This window comes from Mastigoproctus giganteus, chromosome 13 (genome assembly GCF_048544385.1).
Source record: "Mastigoproctus giganteus isolate SK-2022 chromosome 13, ASM4854438v1, whole genome shotgun sequence".
NCBI lineage: Eukaryota > Metazoa > Arthropoda > Arachnida > Uropygi > Thelyphonidae > Mastigoproctus > Mastigoproctus giganteus.
The window spans coordinates 75,223,519-75,246,140 of NC_143587.1; the positions used below are offsets into that span (position 1 = coordinate 75,223,519).

General features: G+C 36.3%; 1 protein-coding gene across 1 annotated transcript in view; it reads left to right on the top strand.

The window, feature by feature from the left end:
* LOC150076178 (ankyrin repeat, SAM and basic leucine zipper domain-containing protein 1-like) overlaps positions 1–22,622 on the top strand; it is a 137,411-nt gene that overhangs the window by 70,245 nt on the left and 44,544 nt on the right. The window contains exon 7 of the mRNA XM_090387459.1: positions 20,179–20,291. Within this exon, the coding sequence (XP_090243585.1) occupies positions 20,179–20,291 (113 nt within the window). The remainder of the gene's footprint in view (positions 1–20,178; positions 20,292–22,622) is intronic.

Genomic DNA, 22,622 nt, shown 5'->3' on the forward strand with positions numbered 1-22,622 from the left:
ACGGTTTCAAAAAAGAAAATTCAAATTTAAGAACTAGTTCAAAGAACTAGTGACAATACTGATGATGAGAGAAGGAAAATGAGGACAAGGAAGGTATTAAAACTTCTGAACGTGAAATGTTGGCAGCTTTTGAAACTTCATTGAGGGGTACAGTGTCACTCAAAATATAAAGTATGTTAAAACAAATGTGGATATTTTTTTTTAATGATCAATGTACACTAAAATCCAGTGTATAACAAAAGGTAACCAAATATTTTTCAAAATAATTCTCAATATTGTGCACATCATGTACATATGAAAAAAAAAAATCATGTCTTAATATGTTATATATTAATAAATTGTTTTGAAACGTTAGAAAATTTATTTCTTCCCACTTATTTCTGATTTATTTACCATCTTTTACTGTATTTCTGACTGTTGAATTATTTTTCATTGTGGAAAAGGTCGTATTTCTTTATAATGAAATTTTTGTTTAACAAAAGTTTTCAGGCAAACAATTCATTTTGTTATACAGCGGTCAGACTCGAGATTTATTTTATTAGGGTTTATCCCACTTTCACAGGTGTCCTGTTCATCTAAGGAGTAACACTCATTTTGGTAAACTTGTGCACTTTTTTTTTTTTTACTCGTTCCCCCTTTGGAAATACCATTTCCTAAGGGCTCCTACTGGTTCCCTACTAGTTTTTCTGTGACATTTTCTTAAATGTAAAGGTTTGTTCAACATTAATAACTTTGTAATGGTGCACTTTCAACTTAGACACAACAGTTTCATTTAACTGCCTGTGTGATGATAGTGGTAACAAGATTATGAGTGAATTACTATTAAATAAAACAAAATAAACTGCCTTGAACTGTGAACCATAAAGTGAAAATGAAAAGAATTACTAGTTTCTTTTCATATTTCAGAGAAACAAGTGAGAATGTGAGTGAAGTTATCCTCAGGGGCTCACATCTGGTGAGTATGGGCTTGGCACACCCAGGGTCCTGAGCTGAATATCATCATTCTTCTCTTTCTTGGTGATTCCCTTCTACTTCTGACTCACACACACACACACACACACACACACACACACACACACACACACACACACACACACACACACACACACACACACACTCTCTCTCTCTCTCTCAGGGTAACTCAGAAATTTATTTTAGCTAGTGTAGCATAAGCCTCAGGCTTCCTTGCACTATATGGCTAGTATTAATAAGAATAATAAGTTACTACAGACACTGTGTCAAAGACTGTTTTTGTTCTTGATGGTATCTGTGTCCAATAGCAAGGGATGACTGACAAATGCCTGATCAAGGTTGCTGGACTGTTGATAAAAAAAATTTTTAAAATTACTCTTATGCAAAGTATAATTGGCTAAATTATCAAAATAAGAGACTTGGCTGTGCATTATGTAAATTGGAACTATTGGAGTGGAAAATAAGATGGGTATGAAGATTTCTAAAAATTAGGCAAACAATGAAGTTACAAGTTTGGCGAAAGCAGACATCAATGGCTACTGTCTTTAAGAGAAAAAATTTTTTATGCCCCCTGGCAACAAAAACACACCAGAGTCTGGGAAATGCAAATCATGTGATCGAGACAGATGGCATCGCCTAGGGGTGGTGGCCACAATTAAAACCGGCTTTCTTTTGGCGTGCCGGTTGTTAAAAATTTACCAGCACACTCCTGGTGAGACTAAATAAATTGCCTTCAACTTCACGCTTAGTAGAATGTAGTGCAAGAGATGTGTGCCCAGACATTTAAAGCTACCCAGTACATCTGTACCTAAAAGAGTGACTGAGATCCTGAAATTGTACCATAAGTTCAAAATAGTTCAAAAGTTGTCCTCTGGCTAAATTGAGCTTTATAGTTCACATTTATCTTCATGCTGTTAATATTTATAACTGTCCATGTATTGTGTGGGCTAAAGAAAATCCACACATAACTAAAAACCTATTATATGACGAGAAGGTAATGGCTTGCTATCAGTATGTTATGGTTTCACATCCACTTTCATAAGCAGATGGTTTGTCTTTGAAAAATTTGTTAATGGACACTTCATTACTGTTCCATGAAGATGGACATGTGAATATGTTGGAAAATGTTTTCACTCTGTAATTTAGACAAAGAAGATGTTTGGCATCCCATATATTCACTGAGGGGCTACTGCATCATCAAGAGAGTATTTTGGTGGAAGAAACATTACTAGATGTTTTGAAATGGTGGGGGATGATCATCTCACGATTCAGATTTTCGCCCTGCTTATTAATGGTTTTGGGGTTAGTGAAAGGCTGTGTCCACAAACAAAAGAGGAGATTTTTAGGTACCGTATATCTTTGCTAATTCCATATTGAATTATTTTAAATGTGATGTACTTGGAAGTTGCTACCATTCCCCAACCGTTGATATAGTGTTTTTTGTGCATTTTAAGTGCAGATTATTCGAAATATATTTACAACGAATTTGAAGTTTGAATTGGTCTTACAACTTCTGAGTAGCTCGTCTAATTTTAAAAGATTGCCAAAACCACTACAGGCAAACATTATAAGGAAATTGAATAGTGCTGTAACAAAAATTTGCTAAAATGTCATAGTATTGTTATACAATACATGGCACATTTAAATTTTACATTTCTGTTTGCTTCCTCAATAACTATGAATGGAACCATTTTATTTAAACCTCTGAGAAAAAAAAATAATAATAAATAAATACACCACTTACTAACAATAGATTAATTGCCCAATGCATTTCTTCAGAAAAAAATGCCTTTTGAATTGGAGTTAAAAAGAAAAAAAAAAAAAAAAGAAAGATAACTGTTCTTAAGGAATTCAAAATGAGGTATGTGAAATCTTTTAGATTTCTCATTTGCAGTAATAAAATCATTTTTGCTACCACAATAGTCATGTTTGTTATGTGCAATGAGGTGCAATTGTACATATGTGTACATTCTAATGAGAGAGAGAGAGTATCCATATTTTGGGTATTTATTATTTGCTCTTTATTTCTTGTAATATATGTAAAATAAAAATATTTTTATCTTTTAGTGTTGGCTTTCATTCATTAAACTTTGTAATCTCATTAACACATTCACTGCTTCCTCATGTAAATAACACTGTTCAACAAAAAAATTCTTTGAATTTGTTTCCTTTCTTAAAATAAGCAAACTTTACTAATTTTGGATCAAGAAAAACAAATATGAGTTCAGAATTTTTTTTATTAGCTCTAATTTTTGAGATACAGTACTTTCGCGTGTAAGAATATAGTAATTTCAATAGTAATTGAGTGAAAAGTAATATTAGAACAATCTCATATTTACATTTTCTTGATACAACGTAAATCACAGGTTTTTTTTATTAAAACGTAAAAAAACAAGAACACAAGAAAACTGCACAGGAACTGAAAGTACTTTCTCAAAATGTGTCCTGTTCACGACAGTGCCTTCTTTTCGCTTGTCGCTTGTATTCCACTTCCGGGGCATCTCTTGTTACTGTCCAACAGTAGTCAGCAAGCATAGAAGCATTCCATCTACCCTGATATCTTCTTTCCATTGCTGAAATATCTTGGTGGAATTTCTGACTGTGCTCATCATTCACTGCACCACAGTTGTCAGGGAAGAAGTCCAGATGAGAGTCGAGAAAGTTGATTTTCAGTGACATGTTGCAGCCCTAATTGATGATACTTTTCTAGAAAGTTGTTCACAGTCTCAACATAGTTTCCAGCTCTTCGGTTTCCCAGAAAGTCATGCACAACACTTTTAAAGGCTTCCCAAGCTGCATTCTCATTACCCTGGAGGACTCGCTCAAAGTTTTCATCCTTTAAAAGTTCACAAATTTGCAGACCAAGAAAGATTCCTTCCTTAACCTTAGCATCACCCAACAGTGGAAATTGTCCTCTCAGGTACTTGAAAGCTTCTCCATCCTGGTTCATTCCCTTAACAAAGGGGATGAACCAGGATGGAGAAGCTTTCAAGCTTTCTCCTTGATGTGTAAAGGGGCAGAAGAATTTTGCTTCGATCAACCAGCGGATTGTGCTGGACAGTTTTCCCCTGGGGTGCAGATTTTCCCTTAGATGCCAGACTTTTCTCTTGTAATGTGAGGACCTAGCCTGACTGTTCCCATTCACACAGGAAACAGCAGTACTTTGTGTATCCCAACTTCAAGCCCAGTAGTATTGCAATCACCTTCAGGTCTCCACAGATCTGCCATTGATGGTCTTTGTACTTTATTGCTTCCAAAATTAATTTCATATTCTCATATGTCTCCTTCATGTGGACAGCACAGTCTAGAGGAATTGAAGGAAGAGCATTGCCATTGGGGAGCAAAACAGCTTTTAAACTTAGCTTTGATGAGTCTATGAATAGCCTCCAGTTCTGTGAGTTGTGCTCCACATACAGAGCTGTCATCGTCATCAAACCATTGACATCACAGCAGGAAACAAGGTTGTTTTCACTTTTAAAATATGGAGTCAAAGCATTCTGCATGCTCCTGTACATAGACATTTGGTTGAAGAAGATTCCAGTGTTGGATCCTTGATCCCAGAAGCTCTGCTTTATCTTTCGATAGATCTAGGTCTCGAATTAGATCACTTAGTTCACCTTGAGTGATTCTGTGTGACTCATTCAGCGACTCAGGTTCTTGCACAAAATCAGGATCCTGCAATGTTGAAGGCCCAGGTTGACCATCATTCCTCACACTGTCCTGATGTTCATCAGACTCCAAAGTGTACTCTTCTGGAGAGTACAGGCAGACCATCCCCATGTGCCACTGGTCGGATAGCTGATGGGATGTTGGGGTATTCCACAGATTTCCTTTTTTTTTTGACATGCTATGCTGAAGAGGAGGCACCATGCAAAAATAACAGTCATTTACATGATTTGAAGGCTCCCTCCAAATCATTGGGATGGCAAAAGGCATCGAATGTTCTTTGTTATTCAACCATCCACGGAGATTTACAGCACATGTGTTGCAGCAAATATGAGGTGCCTAGGGTTTGTCTTCATTCCCTACCTTACAGCCAAAATAATGTTAGTAGGCTGTCTTCACAAGTGGAGTCAATTGGCGTTTCTGAGTGGAAAATGTCACATCACCACACACATAACAAAAATTGTCAACACTGTTAACACATTTACATGGCATCCTGGCTTTTTACATAATTTTTGTCCATAAATCTGGAAGAAAAAAAAAAAAGATGAACATCACTTGCAAGGTAAATGATACACACACAAATACACAGAAATACAAAATAAAAAAAATAAAAACATGGCATATCAATCCCTGTTTCAGTGTTATCAACCTATCTATTCTCTAGACTCCAAAATTCCCTAGTATTCACCAATATTCCCCTAAATCATGAGAGGGGCTATAACGTGGAACCGAGAGCTAACTAATAGTTTTAAATATTGTTTTTCTCATGATGAAATTAAGAAGAATTGACTATTTTCAAGCCAGAAACATTTTTGATGTTGACCAGTGATCTTGCATTTTTAATCCGCTTCAAGGGGAAACCACCCTACTTTTAGAATTTTTTTTCTTACAATTTGGCAGAATCAAAAGCAGATATTTTTATCAAGCAACCTTCACTGGAGGCTGATTAGTTCAGTGATAATGAGAATAAAGTCCAAAAATATTTTTTGCCCTTTTCAATCCAGATTGACTCAATCCCATGATTTTCATTCCTGGGTAAAAAAGGTCATCAGAAAAGTCAGCAGCAAAATTGTTAAACTTTGTAACCTTTTGCATTAACTGCTCCTGCTAATTACCACTACATGAGCTGGACATAGACTGCTTGTGTGAACTAAACCGGTGACCAGTGTGACATTACTTTAGGGTGAAGAGAGACATAGGAAATGCCCAATGCGTCAGCACTGCTGGGAAAATGTACATTTGGTTTACATTTCTGAAATTTTACTTTGGTTGTGTAGAATTAGATCTATTTTTTTTTTTTTTTTTTCCTGCAGAAATTATTACTAGTTATGAAAGAGATTAACTGTGAAGCTACTTCAGGAGCTTTTCTCTCATTTTCAGTACTATGTTGCTGAGCCAAGTTAAAATAAAAGAAAAAGATATAAAAAAATTTGATCACGCACCTCTATGCTCCAATTGAACAGTTCTAACATTCTGAAAATCTGGTTTTTTTTGTTTTTTTGTTCTTTTTTGTTATTTAAGGTAATATTTTAGTATTGTAATCTGCGCTCTGTTTCACTCTGTGCTATGTTATAACTCACCATAATGAATCCAGAGTGCACAGGTCTCTTTAACCATATTGTAATCATTTTCTCAGTTGTACTCAGGTACTTGCATTTTCTGCCTACAATTAGTTCTAAAGTGACATCGTGCTATTACCACCTGCTCACACAGTGTAATTAGCAAGATCAGTTCGTGCTAAGTTAAAAAAAGTTTACTGAAGGTAATAACACAAAAAAGAGCGATCACATATTTTTGCATGGGTCACAAGTATTAAGCAGCAAATAATATTACAAGACATGGATATCCCTCCCTTCTCTGTCTTTCTAGAAGATATGTACAATTATACATAACAAATGACATAATTCTTATTTTAACATATTAACATACAGCTTGTATATATTGAACTGCATGGTTATTGATGTTGGAAAAAAACAAAACAGCAATTTTATTATCATGCGTTATCTTATCTTATCTATCTTATCTTTCTTTCTCATGTTGACTAAGTTAACACAGTAGCTATTTATTCACAAACGTCTACCACAATGAAACTAAAGTATTATCAATATTTTAAATGAGAATTATGAAAATTCTGTACAGTTTTAATAAGAGTATCTGACTAAATTTCACTTGATTAATTTAAACTGATGTGTGGATACTTCAAATTTGTGCAAGTCAAAATAGATGTATTTTGGTCCCTTGAACTTTTAATTAACTAGGTTTTACAGTACTTGCATTTACTTTTTCAAGGACAATATCTTAAATACATATTCGTGTTATGTTCCCATAGCTTTTCTGTTATGCAAATATTTGTTCTTTGTATCCACTATAATATAGCCGTAGCATGCTAACAATAAATTTGTATCCACTGTTTTAAAACATGACTGTTCTTCTCCAAGGTTACATTCAGTAATACCTTTAAACCTCACTTTTAGCACTAGTTACCAATTTTAATTTGCACAATACAAAGTTGATGGTTATTACTTCCATTCATAAATCATGGTATATTGTAGTATAATCATGATATATCCTGGTATCACCTTTGGTTTAGAACTCTTAGTTGTTTAAGAGCCTTATCTATAAGTCCTCCATGATGGTATAGTGGTTTTGTCATGTCACTTGGTTGGTGAGATCTGGGCTTGATCCTTGCCAATGACGGAGGAATTTCTGAAGTCCTCTTCAACCAAGGCTGCAGTTTGCCATTCTTAGGTAGAGGGAGTAGAGTTTTAGCCCTTGAACACACATCCTTGTACAGATATAATATGCAAAAATCTGAGTTGCTGATGCACCTACTGAACAAAGCAACAGTACCTTTTCTATAAATATGTAGTCAATTACTCCTTCCATTTGGTTATCTTTACTCTTTGTTCAGAGAATGTATTTTGATCCTTGGAACTTTGAATTAACAAGGTTTTACTGTACTTGCAGTACTTTTTCTAGAACATGATCCTAAACACATCATCTTGTTATGCTCTTGTATCTTTACCATGATTTGTCTTAGTTCATATATTTGTTTCTAGTATGGCTTGCTCAAAATTCTAGGAGCCCTTTGAAGGAAGCTTATAACTGGGAATAGAGTTTACAGAGTATGTACATTAACTACTGAAAATTAAGGTGCACCTTCTTTTAACAAAAGAAAAATAATGTAAATTTGTGTAAAACATTAGATTTCAGTTTGTTTGAAATATTTGTTTGTAGTGAAATAACCACTCTTTCTGGGAGGATGCTAGAAATCTGCTTGTTTTGTAACTATATGGATGGCTACTTCATGTTTTCATCATTTGAAATAGTTATACAAAGTTAAATTGCTTTGTAACTCTAAATTTTTTTTTATCTGATGGCTATGTGCTTGTAAAATTGCTTTGTGCAGCATGTGAAGTGGGTGTGAGATTACACATGAACAGGCGAAGTTTTTACAGCTCCAGCTAATAGAGAAGTTTTTGCTTTTATATTGACTTAAATTGGCATATTAATTTATTTTTTAGAGCTGCTTTATATTCTTAGTAACATAGTTTAATTTGAATTTAGATAGAGATTTTATAGGTTATTACTTAGTATCGGTAAGGGTATCAAATCCACGTGTTGGACAAGTTTTGCAGCTCCCGCGAACACAAAGTTTTTAATTATATTTAACCGCTTTATTGACTTAATTGTTAGATTAAATTATTTTCTATAAGTAGCTTATAGACCTAGTCAAGCTCCGTGGTTTATTTTGAATTTAGATTGTGCGATTTGGGAAGTAAATAATACCTTGTGTCCGTAGAAGTAACCGTTTGTAACTTGCCGCCATTGTTATACGATACAACCTGTGCACTGAACTAGATAGCATAAGGTTTAATGGATAACTAGATAGCAAATATAGTAGTATCAATTAATCTTATTAAATTTCATTGTCAATTGAATTGTACTTTTTTAACTAAATAATATAGCGACATAGTTTTTATAAACATAACATCATTAATTAATACATATAAGTTGACAGGGGATAAGAAAGTCATATAACTTAACTCAGAGATAATATTCGATACTGAAATACTTTATATAGCGTTATACCTGCATTGGGATATAAGTATAGGGTTATATTTTGTATTGGAATTTTATTGAACTTGAATAGAAATCATGACTCAGAGCAGCAAAGCAAAAGGCTCAAACTAATGGAAGTGCTGTGGCTCAGGGGAGAACTGAGGGGGGGCAGTTGTCCTCTGACTCACAGTCTATTGAAATGCACTGCTTGTTTGATGTTTGTGGAGCAATCAGGAACAAGACATGATATTTCCAAGGGGAATGTCTGTGTGTGCACGATGTTAAGGAGTGTGAGGAAATCAGGCGGCAACTCAACATTGTTATGGGCTTATAAGAGAGCTTGAAGGACAGGGTGGATGCCCTCGAAGGATTTAAATTAAGGGGCCCATCAAGCTCTCAACTGCTCACGTCAATGACAGAGCTGGCACTTGAACATCACACAACACAGCGGCAACCCCAAAGACAGAATGCGCTGGTCCCAAAGGAACTAGCTGTTATAGGTGACTCTATTGTCAGGGAAATGGGAAACATATTGTGCAAAAAGGTTAGATGGAACAGGACCAGGGTATGTCTGCCAGCGGCAAAGGTTGATGATGTTGTAGAGGAGATATCATATTTTAAGGGCACAAAAGGTGATATTGTTGTACACGTTGGCACTAATGATATTAAGAGTAGGAGACCGGTGGAATTATTTATTATTATTATTAACAGCCATATGATGCAAGGAAGCCTGAGGCTTATGCCGCACCAGGAAAAAAAAAGTTCTCGAGTTAGCCTGGGAGAGAGAGAGAAAGAGAGAGTCAAAAGTAGAAGAGAATCGCCAAGAAAGAGAAGAAGAATGATGATATCCAGTTCAGGACCCTGGGTGTGCCAAACCCATACTCACCAGATGTGAGCCCCCAGATTTTTTTTTAACAAGTACAAGTCAATGCTGAAAAAAGCCACGAATTAGGGTTCAATTTTAAAGTGTCTGCAATTCTGTCCAGACATGATAGGAGGTAGTATATGATGAGAGCCTTATCGATCAATTCGGCCCTGGAGAGATTGGGGAAGTCTCTGGGTAAAATTTTTCTCAGTCTGGTCTGTACTTGTTAACAGGAGAGATGGCTTCACAGGGATGGGATACACTTAAATAGAAAGGGTGCAAGTATGTTTGCTGATGCTGTCGAGGCAGAGTTAGGTGGGTTGGAAAACTGCTAGCTTTGAGATTAACAGTGACTAATAGATTAACAGTGACCGCTGGCAGAGGTGAAAGTGATTCTTCCACTGTTTCTATTGAACTGCAATTGAGCAGCAGCCTGGAAAGCAAGGCAATGGGGATTTCCAGGAGTGCTGGGAGTCATAGTGGAACAAGTAAATACATGGGCTGTGTTAGGGTAACTAAGAGTAGAAACAGGTGCATGTATACTTGCATGTACACCAATGCTAAGAATATAGTTAATAAATTCGATGAGCTTGAAGTGCTAGTCAAGACATCAAAGGCAGATATCGTTGGGATATCAGAGACGTGGTGTCACACAGGCAAAAGCAGTGCAAAATTGGAATTTGGGGAGTAAAATGTGTACAGAAAGGATAGACAGGACAGGAAGGGAGGAGGGGTTATGCTGTTAGATAAGAAACAAATCTAAGGAAGTGTATCCAATTGAGATGTTGGTGGACAATGCAACATTGAGTCTGTTTGGTGTGACATAAGCACTGGAAAAATGAAAGGAAAAATGACAGTAGGTGTGTGTGTTTATAGGCCTAACTAAACTGACGAGTATAATGAGAAATTGTGCAGAGAAATAGTGGGGCAGTAAATTAGTGTCTTATAATGAGGGATTTTAATTTCCCAGACTGGAATTTGTGGGGTGGTCACTCACGCACTAGCAAGGCTTTTGTGGATTTATTGGATGATTGTTTTCTACAGCAGCAAGTTCGGGAGGCAACTAGAGGGAGTAATACTCTTAATCTGATTATCAGTAGTGATTCTTCATGCATTAAGAATCTGCAGATAAAAGTAACCACTAGGTGACAGTGATTACAGTGTGCTGAAGCGGGATTTACTTAAAGAGGTAACTACCATCAAGGGTAAAGGGAAAGGTTTTTGCTTTCATAAAGGTGACTACGGTGGTCTGAGACAGTATTTAAATTCTATACAGTGGGACCAGCTGATGTTACCAACAGCAAATTCAAAATGGGAAGCATTCAAAGATGGCACATTATAGCCTTAGTTACTAATGCGCCAATAAAAACTAAACCAAACCAAGCATTCAAAGAATTAATCTTGGAAGCTACTAGGCTTTCCATACCAACTAAGAAATATTGTTCAAGATTTAGGCCTAAATGAGTGTCAGATGAACTAATTAGACATGTGACAGAGAAGAAAAATGCATGGGATACATATAAAATAACAGGTGACACCGAAGCCTATGATAGATATAAGCTGGTTTGTAACCAAGTCACAAAACAAGTTAGGCAGGCGAAGTGAGATTACGAGAAATCTTCGGCAAAGGATGCAAAGAAAAACAACAAAGAGTTCTTTACTTATGTAAACTCTATAAGGAAGGGGATGAATCAGATTGGTCCACTTGATATCGATGGTTCAGCTGTTGATGATCCTGCTCAGGTTACTAGCAAGCTAAATGAATATTTTGCATCTACATTCACACATGACCAGTTATTCAGTGAGAGGAATGCTAGAGATTTATTAAACTCTGGCAGTAAGCTAGATGAATCTTGTAATAACTGAGAGTAAAGTGGAGGAGAAATTGTTCAAGATAAACATAAGAAAGGCACCTGGGGTGGAGAGAATCTATCCAGTTATATTAAAAGCGGCGGTACAGGAAGTAAGCGCCGACCGAGCTAGCCGGGTGGGTAAAGTGCCTGCCTGGCAACCCAAAGGTCGCGGGTTCGAATCCCTCCTTGGGCTTGGATCAAAGTACTGCGAAAACCTTGGGAGGTGCATTATGGCCACAGAAGCCGATGAGCCAACAACTACCAAAAAAAAAAAAAAACCAGGAAGTAAGCAAACCCTTAGCCATAATTATGATAGCTTCCCTGGACTTAGGGAGGTACCCATGGACTGGAGATTTGCAAATGTGACTCCAAACCACAAAGGAGGATCAAAGGGAGATGCAGGTAATTACAGACCTGTTAGTTTAACTTCTGTTCCAGGCACTGGTTAAAGAAGCATTGCAGGATCATCTAGACAAGACTTCATTTATAGTTCAGACACAGCATGGGTTTGTTAAGGGGAAGTCTTGTCTGACCAATTTGATTAGATACTATGATGTAGTCACAAAGGAACTGGATGCAAAGAATAACTGATATTACATATTTGGATCTTAGAAAGGCCTTTGATGCTGTTGCACATGGAAGACTGCTGCACAAATTGGAGCAGTGTGGCATTGGAGGAAAATTGCTGCTATGGATAAAGAGATGGTTGATTGGGAGAAGACAGAGTGGTAATCGATGGACACTGCTCTTTGTGAACTAATGTTATTAGTGGAGTCCCTCAGGGTTCAATGTTGGGTCCATTGTTGTTTTCTGTATTTATAAATGATACTGATGATGGTATATAAGGCTTAACGTCCAAGTTTGCAGGCGATATGAAGGTTGGCAGGGTTGTTAATGACAGTATGCTGCTGCTATGACAGTAATGACAGTATGGCTGAGAGGTGGCAAATGAAGTTTAACATTGACAAATGTAAAGCTACATATGGGAAACGGTAACCCCAGAGTAACGTATCAACTCTGTGGTACTATACTGACAGTGGTAGAGAATGAAAATGACCTGGGGGTAATTGTGCAGGCAGATATGAAGTTTTCTGTGCAGTGTAGATGGTCTGCAAGAGTAGCTCATGGTGTTTTGTCATTGATATATATACAGGAATTTATCTAGCAGGAATAAGGAGGTGATTATCCCCTTTGTAAAGGCAATGGTCAAATCCACACCTTCAGTGGTGTATACAGGTCTGGAGGCCTCATTTTAAGAAGGATGTAGAGCTGTTGGAACGAGTACAGAGGAGGGCAACAAGATTAGTGAATGGAACAAATTGTTGCTCTTATGATGAAAGGCTTCATCATCATCATCATCATCAGCCATTTTCAATCCACTGCAGGATGAAGGCCTCTCCAGCAACTTTCCAGTTCTTTCTGTTTTGAGCACTGGCCATCCATTTACTACTCAAAAACTCATGAATTTCATCTATCCATCTCCGCCTTTGTCTTCCAGGTTTTCTTCTAGCTCCTCTTGGGTACCATTCTGTTATTTTCTTAGTCCATCTGTCATCATGTCTTCGAGCTATGTGTCCTGCCCAAGACCATTTTAGTTCTTTAGTTTTGATAAGAATGTCCTTTACTTGAGTTTGCTGCCTAATCCATGTGTTTCTCTTCTTATCTAACAGTCTGATTCCCAATATAATTCGTTCCATTCTTCGCTGTGTAGTTCTTAGCTTCTCTTCCATTCTTTTGGTGAGTGCCCAAGTTTCACTTCCATAAGTCATGGTGGGGAGTATACATTGATTCATTATTTTACGTTTCAGACAAACTGGGATATTGCTCTTCAGTATGTGACTATATTTCCTGAATGCTATCCATCCAAAATTTATTCTTCTCTTGACTTCCAGCCATTTATCATTATTACAGCTAATAACTTGTCCCAGATAAGTATATGACTCCACCTTTTCAATTACTGCTCCTTCAATCATTATTTCCCTTTCCGTGGCATACTTGTTCATCATTACTTTTGTTTTAGCCATATTCATCTTTAGTCCAAAATCCTTACTAACTGTGCATAACTGATTAAGATTTTCCTCTAATTCTTTGGGATCGTGGCTTATGACCACAATGTCATCTGCAAATCGTAAATGGTTTAGGTACTCTCCGTTCACATTGACTCCTTTCTGCGACCAGTCTAATCTTCTGAAAGCTTCCTCAAGGGCAGCAGTAAACAGCTTCGGAGATATTGTGTCTCCTTGTCGAACTCCTTTCTCGATTTTAAATTTGCTACTGTCTTTGTCTAGTCTAATAAAGGATGTAGCACTCTCATATATTTTCTTCAAAATCATAATATATGGAGTATCTATGCCTTGTCTTTCCAGTGCCTGAAACATTGCCTTATGCTGTATAGAGTCAAATGCCTTTTCATAATCCACAAATGCCAGGCATAATGGTGTTTTATATTCATTTGCTTTCTCCATTAGCTGTGATATTACGTGAAGGTGATCCATAGTTGAGAATCCTGTCCTAAAGCCAGCTTGCTCTTTCGGTTGATTCTCATCAAGTATTCTTTCTAATCTGTTAGTAATGACCCTTGTGAACAACTTGTAGATATGGGATAACAAGCTAATTGGTCTATAATTTCCAATTTCTGATTTATCTCCTTTCTTATGCAGCAAAACTATGATTGCATTATTCCACTGCTTAGGCATCACACCTTTTCTAATGCACTTTGTGAAGAGCCTTGCCAGTTTTTGTGTTATGTCTCTTCCTCCCAATTTTAACAACTCTACAGTAACTTCATCTTCCCCCGGGGCTTTCCGATTCTTCATTTTCTTCAATGCATGTTCTACCTCATCAGGAAGAATATCGGGTATGTCGTATGTGTTGCTACTTTGCAATCCATCTTCCCCACTGCTGGTATCATTCCCTCGCTCCTTGTATAATTCTCTATAGTAGTCTTCTGCTATTTGAATTATGCCTTCTCTGCTATTTATAAGTACACCATCGCTATTCTTCAGTTTCAGTATCATTTGTCTTTCTGTATTACTGCTCATGGCTGCTGATTTAAATCCTTTGTTTTCCCTTAATGCTTGTTCTACTTTTCTTGTGTGTGGCGCCTCCGTAGCCAGGTGGGAAGGAGCAGCAGTGCGTAGCACACGCTTCTTGATTAGACCGGGGTTCGAGCCCGTCACCACCAAATACGGAGGATGCGGAAAGGTCAGGAAATGACCACCGCATATCCCGGAGCAATATGGCCTCAGTTGCTAATGCTCCTAAAAACCAAATAACAAATAACAATAACAAACTTTTCTTGTGTTAAATCTTCTTATGTCCTCTCTGAGTCTCTTTCTAATGGCTTTGCATAACTCAGTATACTCAATTTTCTCCCTGTCAGTGTTTTTCTTGCTCTTCATTTGTCGTCTTTGGTTCATCATGACAAGTGTTTCTTGACTAATTTTTTCTTCTTTGGATTTCTGTTTCCCTATAGGTTTCTTGGGCTTTATCACTTTCAGAAAGTTGTAATATTCCTCGTCGATATCTTGGTCCTGAGCAGTCTGCAGAAGCTCAAACTTGTTCTTAAGTTCCAGTACATACTGCTTTTTCTCCTCCTCTGTTATTTCAAAGACCTTTGTATTATTTACTCGAGTCAGTTTTTTCCTTTCCTTTCCTACATCTATATCAAGTGTACATCTTACCATTCTGTGATCACTTCCAACATTTACCTTATTCAGGACGGTAACATCATTCACAAGGCTTAAGTTTTGCCAATTAGTGTCTGGGGACTAGGCACCTGCTAGGTGATCTGATTGAGGTGTATAAAGACTTGAATGGTTTGAGCATGCTCAATGCTGATGGGATTCTTCCTCTCGCTCAGAATAATCACCTGAGAGGGCATAAATTCAAATTGAGGAAAGACAGATGTAGGATAGACGTGTGGAAATTTGCCTTTAGCCAGCGGGTGGTTGGTTGGTGGAACAGACTTCCATCCCATGTCGTGGAAGTTGATAGCCTGAATAAGTTTAAGGCCCAGCTGGACAGGTATTTTGAACGAACAGAGGGGTGAAGTGGAAGTGGTTTTTTTTTTTTTTTTTCTTTTTCTGGCTGATGCTGCATAAGCTTGCTTTCTTGCATCAAATGCCTCTGCTAATGCTAATTCATACATTGGTCCATATAAATAATCTCGTGTCAGGTGTCGTTAATTTTATATAAAACGGGGGGGGGGGGAGAATATCATTCCCGAATCACTTTTGTACTTCTTGTGAACATGGTAACAAACTGAATAAGTTGGTCTCTTAAAAGAAATTATAAAACAGTTATAAAGTTTAAATTGTATATGAATTAATGGATATTTATGTTTCCTGGTTTTTAGGTTTTTGCGACAATTGTTTTTCAATTCTCATGGTAGCATGCGATGTTGGTTGGTGGCTGCCGTCTTTCCATAACTCTTTCTGATTTCATACATTGGTCTATGGCGTGATATGAGAATTGAAGGCATGATGATTTTAATTTGATTTATTTATGCACATGGGGTAGGTTCTTATTATAATCATTTGCGATTGAGTGTTGAGAGAATCACAGTCCTACTAAAAAGGTATAGGTTTCCTTTTATAATTGAAGATTATTATAATGATAGGACTTATTTGGCTTCATAGTCCCTTTTGATTCAAATTAGTAATTTTTATGATCACATAATTATAAAACAAGTCGTTTTGGTATTTAATATGCTCTCCAGAAATGGGAAATGGATTCAATGAGATCTGTATGTTCTGTTTGTCTGCTCCCCCAACCTCCTAATTTTATAATATTGGCCCTTGATAATCATTGACTTCCTGATCCATCATTTTTTGTATCAATCCTCAATAATAACCTTATTCGTTATCATGTTGCTGCCTGCCTCATATGCCATGTATGTACCTTTCTGTCACTTATTAATGTCATTCTACTAGGGATCACTCTTTGGTGGAAGGTTCTCAATTAACTTATTTACTTTATTTTTGCAATAATCTTGGTGTTCTTGTTTGCAAAGTCAAATGAGAAAGTCAGAAGCCAAAAACAGTCCTCACTTTGAAAACAAAATTGAAAATTATTGCTTGGTTTGAAGCTGGAAAATGAGCAGTTTATATTGGACATGAAAATGGAATGCCATATATGAGTGAGGACAATTAAAGCTTATAAACAAAAATTTAAAGCTGTCCAAAAATTAGCAGTTGTTGATACAATTGTATGTTTGAGGACTAAAGAAAATATTTTGCTGAAAATACCTATTATTGATTTGGAATTCTTATCAGAAACCTAAGGGAGTTTGAATTTCAATTTGATAAAATAGAAGGTTAAGAATATATTCAACTAAATATATTTTAGAGTTGTATGTATAATAAAAAATAAAGATTTATTTTTGTTTATGTTATTTAATAAATAAGGCAGACTACGTCATACCTGTGCATTTGGACTGCACATTATCATTTTGTCATAAGTTTTGTTATTGCCTTGTGCAGTGTCTAGTAACAGAGTGCCCTTGTACTTATTAACCATGGCAAAATGATAATGACTAGGCTAAAGAGTATGACATAGGACTGACAACGGTCTTAGATATTGTGAAGCAGGCAGACAAGCTTCAAGAATATGCTGTCAAGCCAGAGAATAATTTATAGGTCTTGCAACAAAGAAATGCCTTAATTGTCTGTTGCTGGTGACGTTGATTCACAGTGTATATGTGGTTCAGAGCTAAGCATGCTAAGGGTTCTTCTCTCAGGAGTGATATTATATGTGAGAAGGCCTGACAATTCCATAACTTTGGCAGGCAGGAAGAAGAGGAGGTATGGTATCCATAAGTTGGTTGTGTCAGGTGAGAGTTGATCTGCAGACGAGAGGAATGCAGCAGAGAGGAATATGTCCAGAATTTTCCATCTGACATTGGACAGAGATATACACTTGAGCAAGTTTATAATGCAGATGAAACTGGACTGTAGTGGAGATGTTTGCCCAGGAGTACACTAGCTGGTTCTGGTGATGTCTCGCCTCACAGATTCAAGGAAAATAAAGATAGTGACAGTGTTAGTGTCTGTGCTAATGTGGCAGGTACTCATAAATTGAGGCCAATTGTTATTGGAAAGTACAGAAAGCCTTGTTCCCTTTAAAATGTAGCCAATCTACCTGTGGTCTACAAGAGCTAGAAATATGCCTGGATGAAAGTAGAAATATTCGAGGACTGGTTTAAGAATTTGTTTGTTCCCAGCATGAGAGATCATTAGCATCAGAAGGTGTTTCAAGATCCAAAGGCTGTTCTCATCTTGAATAATTGCAGGGCTCATTTGCTAGGGGATTCCCTTGAGGTGAATGGAATTACTACAGCTTTTTTTCCAGCCAATATGACATCTTTGATTCAGCCAATGAATCAGGGAGTCATTCAAAATCTTAAAATGCATTACAGGAAGTTATTTATGCAGTCATTGGTGAATGAGAACTGGATGTGGTTACATTTCAGAAATATTAAATTATTAATATTAAAAGGGCAATCTTCACATTGTATTGTATGCTTGGGAGCAGATCAAGAAAGAGACATTAGTGAGGTGCTGACATAAACTGTGGCTGGGTTCTATGTTTTTTGATGATGAAGATGACTTTGAAGGATTTCAGACAGAGAAGTGCCAAACACATTGCTCCACCTGTTGCTATCATTAAAGGTGCCCTCAGGACAGTGCAATAAAAGGCCTGGAAGAGAAAGAATTAGACACGTGGCTTTCAGTAGATGAAGACTAGTCTGTTGAACCTGAATTGACTGATGAAGTTATAGTAGAGACTGTAAAAGGCTATCAAGCAAAGGCTAGTGATGATGATGAACTGGTTATAGAAGACACAGTGGCCTAGACAAATATTAATTGCTGAAGCTGCTCATGCTTTGGAAACCCATATTGAGTTTGTGGGGAACTCTTCAATGTACAATCAGGCTGATTTGATGCATCTGGTACTGAAGAAGTATAAGTTTGAAGAACGAAAATTGAAAGCTTTGGTACAGTCTGACATTAAAGACTTCAATCAACAAAAGAAGGGTCCCAACAGACCTGCTCTCAGTGAATATCTTGATGATCCTTTGGAAGGAACCAGCCAACAATATGTCATTTATGAACTATGAACTGTAAGTTGAGGTTAGGTTTTTCTGTTTATTCCTAATTTTTAAGTAATAACCATTGCAAAATTTTCGTTTAATAATTTAGTGTACAAACAGGATGTCAAACAGAGATCCACTGTTCAAAGCAGAGATTATCTCCACAATTGTGTTCCAATGACTGTTTTATTTTTATCATTTTGTTTCAATTTGGGGCGGGGGGGATTTTTTCCTTTTAGTATCTTATGTCTTAAAAAGAGCCTTTTTAATTTATATAGTTTACCAAAAAAAAACATGTACAGTAATACCTGCATAGCACTGATAATTGGTATCGAAACTGTTCTGTGTTATGTGAAACCGTGCTGATTGAGGTATAATTATGAGTTTTAATTGAATGCATACCAGAGAAACAGTCTATAAGCAAATTATAATAAATCTATAAACAATTTGCACTTGATAGCCAATTAAAAGGATTTGAATTAAAGAAATATTACAAAAATTGTATTAATGAAAAGGAAACATCATGAGATGAGAAAAAAGCTTTAAGTATTTCAATAAAAAAAGTCTGGTGAAGTTCTCTCTTCTTTTTCTCGGCACACGAGTCTTTGTAGCATTGAATCCCATCTTGTAAAATGCTACGTTCAACATCTGAATCTCCATTAATAATCGCCTCACAGGCCATGTCAATCCCCAAAAAAACTTTCTCCAATTCTTGTGTTGAAGATTCTTTTGGTGCCACTTCAGAATTGTTTTCCTTTTCTTCATCAATTTCAAGGAGAGTTGCATCATCTAACTCATTTGCATGCGAGTCAATACAATTATGTACATTGGCAGTGTCCAAAGTTTCGAATCCCTAGTCTGTACCGATCTTCAGTGTCTTCAGTAACTATCTGAATTTGCAATTCAAAACTGGTGAAATCATTTGCCAGATGGGGCAGAGCGTGCTGCCAAGCAGAATGCATGTTGTTGGCAGTGATTTCTAGCCAATGTGCAAATATATTCGATCGTATTTAAAGGGATAAAAATAAATTATGAAAAGCTTGAAAAGCTATCATGTCGTCTCATCAGGATGGAATTAATAATACTGAACACTATTGCCCGTTGCCGCTGACTGCCTGGCGGGGGGGAGCTATTGGCACATGTGCACATGAGACAATAGAGTTGGCACCGCAGCATATATGTATGCATACCTACGCTACAGCAATGCAGCATATATGTGTGGCTAGGCTATTGAATGAGTTTTAATATGTACAGTACATTTTTGACTTGAACTGAATTGAAAACCGTGTTATAGTGAAATCCGCGCTGTTTGAAGCCGTGCTAAGCAAGGTATTGCTTTATTTATTAATTAGGACATTTTTTAGGCTCAAAAATGTAAAAACTTCTTTGGTGTGGAATTAAAAAAAGTCAGATCATTCAACTTTTCAGCTACCTTGACACCCCTTCAGACCTAAGCTTTTCTGATTAGCAGAAGTTACCTTTATTTGCACCACTTGTTTATAACTTTAGTTCACCAAATATGCACTACTTGGAAGAGGATCCAAATGTACTTTGGATATTCTTTTGTGGCAATCTACCATCTTGAAACAAGACTGAAGTATGTTCCACCATTCATGTTGTGGGGGCAGGCTCCATTAGTTCTATTTTGAACTTCTTGTTTATTACAGGTTAGCTCGCTTTTGGAAAGAGCTGCTAAACAACAGGAACTAGCAATGGATGGCTGCTCTGAAGTGGTCACAGATTCTGTGCATCAAAATCTTTCTAATAAAAAAAACACATGGTAAGTACTAGTTTTGTCTTGTATATTAGCACAAAATTAATCCTTAATGCTCAGTGTGTTGGAGTTGTGTTCATGTATTTTAAAATCTCAAAATATGCAAAATCACACTGTGCCTTAGTAAAATGAATTTTGAAAAACCTAAATTTTCAGATTATTTCCAAATCAAATAAGAGAATCTTGGAAAGCACATGAAAGTTTCAGAAATTGAAAACAGTTCCCAAACTTAGAAAGGCTAATGTTTAAGTTATGTTTATGACACAAGTTTGTGATATTTTTTATGCAAACTTCTGTCAAAAAATAAAATATGTATTTTTTATTATTGCTGAATAATACTTTTTACTACATCTTTGCAAGTTGCTATACAGGGTGGCGGGCATATATTCATCGAATTACATACCACCATAAAAAGAAAAATAGTACATGAGTACTATTTTTCTTTTATTAATTAGGCCATTTTTTAGGCTCAAAAATGTAAACTTCTTTGGTGTGAAAGTGAAAAAAGTCGGATCATTCAACTTTTCAGCTACCTTAACACCCCCTCGGACCCAAGCTTTTCGGATTAAAAGAAACTATTCATTTCATTTGAAAGAACAATTCAAAGTTTCATGACATTATGTCAATTAACAATATTTAGATCAATGGCCCTTTTTGGCATGAGGGCCAATTCAGGAGGGAAAAATGTTTGTGGGCCACATATAAATCATGTATATTTTTAAACTCATTTATTTATCATTAATGACATAAATTGACTAATGCTGTCAAACTATGTAAGTGCTTGTATTGAGGCAATTACTATATATGAAATAAGAATTATGAAAATATCAAAAGTACTTATGTCACCATTTTGTTGTTGTACAGAACTTAAACTAAAGCCACAAAACCAAATGCTGTGAGTTGTTTTTGAGGGTTGAAACTTTTGTTTGATTTATATTTTTGCATTAAAAATATGTTGTATTATCAATAATAAAATGTAAAATTTAGTATTTCTTTGTTTCGTGTTGCCAAAATTAGATTGCAGGCCACATTATAAAGCTGGGGGCCTCATGCATCCTGTGTGCTGCATTTTGCTCATCACTGCTTTAGATAGTGGGGTTGCAAAAGTTCAATCCCAAATGTTATCAGGAGTTTAAACTATCATTGAAGTGTAAAGATATTGTAGTTGAAATGTGAAGAAAAACCACTTGGAAGACAATATATTTAACCCCGGGGGCTCACATCTGGTGAGTTATGGGCTTGGCACATCCAGGATCCTGTGCTGGATATCATAATTTTCCTCTTTCTTGGTGATTCCCTTGTACTTCTGACTCTTGTTTTCTTTCTCTCTCTCTCTCTCTCTCTCTCGGGGTAATTCAGAATTTTTTTTTTTTGGTTGGTGCAGCATAAGCCTCAGGCTTTCTTGCACCATATGGCTAATAATAATAATATCCAGTAGTGGTTGAAATAATTTTAAAAAATAGGTAGTGTTCTGCATCAGAAAGGGGGAAGCAGACCTTCTGGTACAGTTGATAGAATTTGCATAGCCTTTCACTTCAGCCTGGGGAAGTTGATTCAACTTCTGGATATATTTTAGGTAATTTGTTGTAATGCAGATGGAACGTCTGAAGCTAAATGCAGACTAATTATTTATTCTAATTATCTAATAATTATTTTTTCAGTAGTTTAGCACTACTCCGCATGAAAACCAGGAATTTAGAGAATTCCTGGATAACACATTTTCAGACCAAAAGATTGGATGAGGAGGACCCATTTTTTAACTCCTGTCTCCTGATATGACTCTTGGATTTTTTATTCTGAGATTATTATGTTAAGGAATAAATGTATTGTATTAAAGTTACAGGTGTGAATGTGCTTTTTTTTTTTTTACGTAAAATAAAATGCTCAAGGCATAATAGATTGAGTTTAAAATACTCTATAAAATATAAGTGTAAATTCACCATAGCAAACTCATAATGAAAAACTACATAAGTAGTGTAAATGGATCAATTTAATTGTATCATTTTGTGACTACCTTCACAATGAGTTACCATGTATTGCACTACCATGAATAAGTAACGCTTCACTAATGGAGAAGACCACGCTACTTTATACTACTTATGTAGTTTTACATTTTGAGTTTGCTATGGTGTATTTACACATATTTTATGGAATTTTTTTTTTACATATCAACAACACAGTTATTTCTGTGACATAACAGATGCTAGACAGCAATTGGCATAAACTTGTATTGTTTTGATATCTTTGGGTCATAAATGGAGTCCACGTGGAAACCTATTATTGTCTATATTTAAACTTTTTGAGTTGATCTTTCAAATAAACTGCTTTCTTTATTTT